Source organism: Columba livia, chromosome 7 (assembly GCF_036013475.1).
Source record: "Columba livia isolate bColLiv1 breed racing homer chromosome 7, bColLiv1.pat.W.v2, whole genome shotgun sequence".
NCBI classification, from domain to species: domain Eukaryota; kingdom Metazoa; phylum Chordata; class Aves; order Columbiformes; family Columbidae; genus Columba; species Columba livia.
The window spans coordinates 41174029-41181675 of NC_088608.1; the positions used below are offsets into that span (position 1 = coordinate 41174029).

A 7647-nucleotide genomic window follows, 5' to 3' on the forward strand; every position below is an offset into this window, starting at 1 on the left:
ACCCAGACAGCGCATCTTCTTCTGCCTCGCCTGCCCTGCGTGTGTCAGTGCGGTGCTAAGGCTTCCTCCACCAGGACACCTCCAGATTGAGAAAATGGGTACTGAACGTGTTTCTGGAAGCCACCTGTTTTTCTAGGGGAGGCAAAAATGCTTTTCCCAGCAGAAGTCAGCTCCAGCCCTTCTCCCTTTTTGCTGTTATGACTCTTGCCTTCCACCCTGTGCAAACTCCGAGCTTTCCAAAGCCCAGACTTCTACCCTCCAGCTCAGTCAAAATGCAGCATTAAGACTTGCTTTTGCATTCGGTTATTTCATGTTCACTCTTAAGATCCCTCAGAATCTAATCTCTCTTCTGACTCTCCTTATTTCCATCTTTTAGAATCTTCTCACCTCTGCCAAGGCTGCTTCTCGCAGATCAACACCTGCCAGAAGCTCCCAATGGTAAAAATCACTGCGAGGCTTTTTCTTTCATATGCTACCAATATACACCCGGTAACCATTTCAAACTGACCCACCCAGCTTTGAGATGCACCTTTGTTTTGATGCCAAAAATGCATCTGCAGTTCGCAACAGTGACACAAGGATCCTGTGGGACACAGGAAATGTTTCCATGAGTAACAAAAAAAGTGTCAATGATTTCCAGCCTGCAAGTTTTGCGTATCACTAGTGATGTGTAAATACTTGCTCTTGCTGAGATTTACCTTCATACTTGGCCCTCCCTCCTTCCCATGGTTTGCTCTACCCATGCTCTTTTTTTTCGTTTTCATTACATGCTTTGAGACAGACTTCTACCCATTTGCAAAAATACCAGGACAAGACAATAGAAACCCTGTCTGTGACCTTTAGGCACTATTACAATGCAAAGGTTTGGTTGAAAAACACCCCTAAGATCATGGAGTCCAACTGCTCCCCCACCCCCAGCACTGACCCGTGTCCTGAGACCCTCATCTCAGGTCTGTTCAACCCTCCAGGGATGGTGACTCCAGCACTGCCCTGGGCAGCCAGTTCCAATGCCCCACAGCCCTTTGCGGAAGAAATTGTTCCCCACATCCAACCTCAACCTCCCCTGGCGCAACTTGAGGCCGTTTCCTCTGCTCCTGGCACTTATTCCTGGGGAGCAGAGCCCGACCCCCCTGGCTCCAAGCTCTTTTCAGGCAGTTCAGAGATCAGAAGGTCTCCCCTCAGCTCCTGTTCTCCAGCTGAACCCCCAGGTCCCTCAGCTGCTCCCATCACACTTGTGCTCCAGCTTGGTGAGGCCAAGTCCCAGGTGGTCAGTGAGGGAGCAGGTGGGATTGGGGAGGGGTGAGGGGCAAAGTAATCCATATAATGTCCAGCCTCACAGGACTATTCTCCTGCCTGTCCAGATGTCTCCAGGAGACCCCCTGGATCAATACCCATTGTAGAATGCTGCTATCACATCTTGTATAAACCAAAAAATGATAGAAAACAACTCGGAAAGAAAAACCCCTCTTTTATGAAATCGTGTTTGAAATCTTCACCATGAAGTATCTGACGGAAAGCTCTCCCAGGAGTTGTCCGAGTGCTGAGGACTGTCTCTCAGCCGTTCCTCCCAGCAGAGCTGTTCCAGCCTCGGATCCTCCCTGTGGCTCCTCTGGCCGCTCCCGCTGTCCCGCCAGCCCAGCCGGTTCCCGAGGGAACGCTCCAGTTTCTTGCCCGGTGTCCCGGTGGCAGCGCCCCGGCCCCACAGGGACCCAGCGCGGGGCTGGGGCGGGCACAGGAACCGGCAGCAGCAGGTGAGGACGTGCACGGTGGTCCCCTCTGCTCTCCTTCCCTGGGGGGCCGCCCTGCAGTTATTGACATAAAGAACAACTTGGTGGTCTAAATAAAAGAGGTTGCTGTGAGCCAAGAGGAGAAAACAAAAAGGGGAGCCCAGAGAAAGGGGAGGGGAAAAGACACAGACAGGGAGAGGGAAGTGGGGGAGTAGAAGAATCAGAAATGTTTTCCCTTAGAAGCAGAAAGGAAAAAAGGAAGGAAACTTTAAGAACAGAACCCCCAGCGCCGTCCCCAGTCCCGGCTGCACAGCGGCGCCCAGAGAGCCGGTGCAGCCACTGCCTGGGGAGGAGGCAACTCTGCAGCCTCCAGCTGTGGTGTCACCAGCTCCCATCGCCCCCGGGGACACGCTGCCCTGACAAGGCTGGCAAGGCCGCCCCGCTCCAGGGACTGGCGCAGCCACCCCGCCGTCCTGAGCAAGGAGGCAGCAGCCAATTCTCCAGCCTCTGCAGGGATGGGAACAAGAGCGGGGGCCTGGCCCCGCACCCCGACCCAGAGGGAGGGCAGAGCCCTGGGGTTTAGGGGCTCTCCCCGCCCGCCTCCTGCTTAGCAAGGTACCAGCATCATTCCTGCACTCCCCAACACAAGCGCCGGATCCAGAGGCACGAGGCACCTACTAAAGTCTCTGGGCAGAAGCTCAGACTCACCTATGTGTCGGAAAGCGCCAGCTTCTTGGCCGGTGGTGGTGACATGGTGCTGCTGGGCTGCGGAGCAGCCCTGGCCGACAAGAAGGCTTTCAGCTTTGCCAGCACCAGGCTGGCAGAAGCCCTGCTGCGAGGGTCCCTTGCCGGTGTCCCGGTGTTCTCCCCGCTGCCCCACGGCTCCTGGCCAGGGATGGGCTCCGGCAGCCCAGGGGAGGCGGGCAGGGGCCCGGGCTCCCAGCAGCGCTTCCGGGGAACCTGCGCTTTGGCCCCACTGGTGTGACTGGGGCTGCAAAGTCCTGGAGCCGCTCTGGGCGCGGGTGGCGGCTGCAAGGAGCGCGGCTTCTTGGGCCTCTGGGCTGCGTCACCGGGAAATGCTGCAGCCGCGCGTTTGGCTTTCAGGGCCAGCTTGGGTGACGGTGACCCAGAAGGCAGCTTGACACGGCCAGGCAGGCTGGAGGCAGCTTTGGAAACGGGACCCTCTGAGCTCTTCCCGGGGCTGGGGATCCTGAGGAAGGCAGAGAAGGGCACGTGTGAACCGCCAGTGTCTGAGTGACTGCAACATACTCATCATAGCTGCGCACGAGAACCAGGAGCCAGAAGCTCCAAGGAGGTGAGGAGCTCTTGATCTGCAGGAAAACCACAACAAGGGGCTGGAGCTCTCTCTGTCACCCTCCCCCGAGCCAGCACATACACGTGGGCACTGGGGCTACTTGGGCCAAGCTCCTTCCCACACCCAGGCATGTGCCCCCAGCCCTGTCCCACACGCTGAGCAGGGACAGAGGGACCGGGGACACAGGGCACGCTCACCTGAGGTAGAACAGCACATACGCCTGCTGGTTAAGGACCACCTTGATGTTACTGGGGCGGACCACGTTGTCATTCATTTGGTACCACTGCCCGTCGCTGGCCTGCAGAGGGAGAGAGAACGGGGTTGGGCTGTGTCCAGGGACGCTCCTGGCCTGAGGAGCAGCAGGAACAGCGCCCGTCAGCAGAGCTCCGCTCCCCAAAACCCCCAGGTGACCCCAGGCAGGTGAGGGGTCTCTGCAAGAGCAGAACTCCACACTTCCTGTGACGGAGCACAACCCGTACCCCCAAGTGCTCCACACCACGAACCACTGCTGAGCATCCTCCTGCCGACCCCCAGCACAGAGAGGTGCCAAGAGAGCGCCCTGGGCTCACCTTCACGTAGCAGTAGTAGTGTCCTGAGTGGCTGCTGTACCCCGAGTGCACCAGCACCGCGTAGAGCCCGTACATGACCGGATCCCCGCTGGTCTGGGACATGTACGGGCGGATGTTCAGTAGCTCAGGGTAGCCCACGTCCTGCAGAGAGAGGATGTCTCAGAAGCCTGCACAGCAGATGGCAAGAGCAGCTCAGCTGTCCTACGAGTCCCGTCTCGCGAGGGAGGGGGAACCCACTCTCCCCAGGCAGAGCCCACGGTGAGGAAGATGCCGGGATGAGCCAAACTCCCACCACAGCACAGCACAGCTGGGGAAGGGCTGCAGGACTGCGGTAGAGCTCGCCAGCGCACAGAACCACCTCCCACCCTGCTCGGGGCAGCAGGGCCTCGGGACAGGACACAGCCCCGCTCTGGATTGCTGAGCACTCACCTTTGTGATCTTGCCTCCAGTGAAGTCAGCAAAACGCTTCAGAGCAAGCGTGAGAACCTTGGGCGCTCGGTGGATGGTGAAGCGTTTGGTTGCCGACACTTTCTTCTTGCATCTGCACAGGGAGAGATTGAGCTGTTCACGCTGTTCCACCACCCAGGTGCTTGTCAGCCCTGGCCAAGCCACAAACCCCACGGAAATGACCCTGGTGAGAGCGGGTTCTGCTCCAGGGCACCTGCTCACGGCCAGGTCTGCTGGCTCAGGTCCCCGTCTCAAGACGGGGGAGATGAGGAGTGACAGGCTTCATCGCAGGCTTCACAGCCACGCACCTCACGGTTTAGCGGTGGAGCAGGTAGAGAAGCCCTCCTGTACTGCAGCTGCCCTCCTGCTTCCCACCAGCACACCCGCGGCCCCTTCCCGCCCCAGCCCCGCACACTCACTTGTCACACAGGTAGGCGTTCTCTCCGCCCAGCAGGTCTGGCTTCACAAACAGCTCCAGTGCCTGCTCTACGTTTGCGGCTTGCTGCCAGGACAGAGGAGAGGTCAGGGCCAGGCAGAGGAGGCAGCGCAACAACAGAAGCTGATTCCCTCTTGCCTGCACCGTGCCTGACACTGGCAGGTTAAACAGCCTCGAGCAGTAGCGGTGCAGCTGCAGGAACATCCCCTGCAGAGCAGAGCTCCTCCCCACCTGACCCTGCCCCGGTACCGTGATCTCCACCGGCAGGTCCAGACAGGGGTCAAAGGTGTCCGAGACTGCTTTGCACATCGAGCACTTCACTGCAAGAGAACGAGCAGTGAGCACCCCCTGGCACAACACGGCACCACCACCCCCAGCACAGCGCAGGCGGCTGCCGTGTTGCCCTTTTCCGCGTTTGGGCTCTGGGACGGCAGCACCAGCATTCGCAGTCTGTACGTGCTGGGACAACAAGTGTTGCGGGACAGCTGGCAACGTGGGTTCCTTTGCTGGTGGCAATGAGCTGGGGACCCACAGCCAGCAGCTTCGTGACCCACAGATACCAAAAGACTGACCAGCTGCAGCTCTGCATAATTTGCACATGCTTAGTGACTTTCCCAAGTTACTGCAAGGCTCTCGGGGAAACAGCAGCCCTGAGAGTCACAGGCCCAGGCCCTGGCAGCCAGCACTCACCACGGGACCGCAGGGAACCGCCAAAGATCTGGTGGATCAGGGTGGTGGCTTGGGTCTGGCGATCCAACCTAGAGACGGCAGCTCGGAATCACACAGCGCCCGCCCCAATAGCCACCCCCACGGGCCAGCGCTGTGTCCTCAGGATCCAAACCCAGCCCAGTCACAGGATTTGGGGACAGAACCGCAGCTGTGCTGGGGTGGAGGTGTCGGGAGAAGGCAGACAGCAGCCCAGGGCTGTGTGACAGAGGGGCAGAGAGCTGGGCCATCCACCCCAGACCCTGGAGTCAGCACCTCCCTCCATGAGCCCAGCCCGGGGGACACGTTCACCCCACAGTCCCCTCCCGCGGGCACAGGGGACCAGCAGACAAGGGCAGTGACGGCCACCAGAGGCCCCACATACTCGGTGCAGTCGGGCAGGCAGGCCTTCTGCATGGCATCGATGGTGAAACGGAGGAACTCGTGTGCGTCCTCTTGCCTGCCCAAGCGGATGTGCGGGGCGATCTCTGCAGGAGAGGGAGGGATCAGCCGCAGCACGCGCTGCAACAGAGGCAGGTCCTCCCGCCCTCCCTCGGGACAGCGACTGCGGGGTTTGAGCTCCCTCGGCCCAAACCAGACGTCAGACTCATGTGGGCCGTGGGGGAAGCCCCACAAGGCCCGTGAAGGCCCTGGCAGGCTCAGTGAGTCGTCTCGGAAGAACCTCTGCCAAGACCTGCCCTGATCTCAAAGGTTCTGCTCCTGCAATAGTCTCTGCCCTCCTGCACGGCTACAGGAGGGGACGCGAGGGCAGCCATCCTTACTCTTGAGGTCTCGGACAAAGGACACTGGCTTTATCACGCTGCCGCTGTTCGCGAACGCCTGCGTGACGTGGTTCTGCATGACGCATGTCACGCAGAAGCCGCTTTGGTGACCTGGAGTGGGAGAGGAGAAGACAGGACGTTGAGGACAAACCCAGGAGAGATGGAGGCAGTACAGGGGACAGGGAATCTCTGGTCCAGCACGGCTCATCCACGCTCAGTTTTCCTATGAGCTCTGTGCTGCAGCAGAGCCCTGGGGCATCCCGGGGTCACAGGGACCAGCACACACCACCCCGGCTGGAACAGCCCCAGTCACAGCACCAGTCGCTGCAACCCTCCAGATGAGACAGCATCCACGTGGAGGGGAAACAGGGCACAGGGACTCGCTGATGAGCCCACGGGTCAGCCCTGAGGGGTCGATCCCACCGGAGCCCTACGGACAGGGCTGTGAGCCCCACGTGCTCCCCTCGGTCACGGCTCGGAGCAGAGCCCACCAGATTCCCGTTCAAAGCCGCCTGTGAACACCACCTGCAGCCTGTACGCAGCCTTGTGCCCTGCGCTCACACGGTCCCCACAGGCTGCGGCTGTTTGGGACCCCTGCTCAGACCCTCATAGACCCATCTTAGTCCTGGCTGTGTCCAGCACAGACAGAGCCTCTCAGACGCAGGATGCAGAGCTCGGGAACACTGCTACGGCCAGGAAAAGTGGATGCTCCCGTATGCAGGAATGTCCTCTCCACGGAGAAACGGGCAGGAGGGAGCAGAGAAGGCACATCCCGGCAGCCGCACAGCCCCGGCAGAGCCGTGCGCAGGGTGCTGAGCGCAGCCCCGGGACAGGCGGGCGCTCCCCTCCCCACTCACAGGTGCGGCTGTGCTCCCTGGAGAGCAGGTAGTTGGCGAGCGGTGGCGTGTACGTGAGGCACTGCAGGGTGGCGTTGAGGAAACAGGTGTTTCCCAGGTTGAGCAGCCCGGCGCCGATGCGCTGGACACGCTGCCACTGCATGGCGAGGCGCCCTGCAGGGAACAGCCCCTTCTGGGGCGCAGGGACGCCGTCCCCGAGGCGCCCCGGGGTCCGGTCGCTGCCTGCGGGGAGAGAGAGGCGGGTGAGCCGCGGGCTGCGCAGCGCAGGGAGAGCCCCCCGGCCCTCTGCACCCACCCTGCTTGCCCGGCTGTCCCTCCTCAGCGCCGCGGGGGTGCTCGGCGGGCTCGGTGCGGGGGTTGAGCAGCAGGTACTTGGCCCGCAGCAGCTCCGGCTGGCCGGAGAAGCCGTGGCTGGCGGGCTGGAACTCGATCTTGTGCAGCAGCACCTTCGTGGCCGAGGTGCTCAGCAGCCGGCCCAGCGCCCCGGCCTTGCCCGCGTCCCGCCGCGCTTTCAGCAGCTCCCTCGGCTTCGCCGTGCCCGCCATGGCGTGTCGCCGCACGTGCCACCGCCTCGAGGTCGCGCCGGTCTCTCGGCCTCTCCCTCTCCACCACCACACACGCTTCCCGCGCCTCCTCCTCAAGTCCCGCCCTTCGCTGCGGTCGCTCGCGCTCGGCTCGGCCCACTGACTCCTCCCCTCGCCTTCGCCGTCCGCTCCGCTCCGCGTCCAGAACAGGACTGAGCTGCGCCTGCGCGTCCCGGCAACGCCAGGGGCGGAGCCTGCCGGGGGCCGGGCTTGTTGTGACGTCAT

At 61.5% G+C, this 7647-nt stretch overlaps 1 protein-coding gene across 1 annotated transcript; it reads right to left on the minus strand.

Moving 5' to 3' along the window:
* Positions 1–2435: 2435 nt before the first annotated feature.
* On the minus strand, positions 2436–7647 carry LOC135579958 (ubiquitin carboxyl-terminal hydrolase 36-like). Its single transcript, XM_065070012.1, has 11 exons — positions 7134–7647; positions 6839–7060; positions 5982–6092; positions 5585–5687; positions 5185–5252; positions 4744–4814; positions 4478–4560; positions 4041–4152; positions 3612–3752; positions 3240–3340; positions 2436–2937 (listed from the first exon to the last, which is right to left on the minus strand). The coding sequence occupies exons 1-11, from the start codon at positions 7645–7647 to the stop codon at positions 2436–2438; spliced, it is 2028 nt and encodes a 675-aa protein (XP_064926084.1).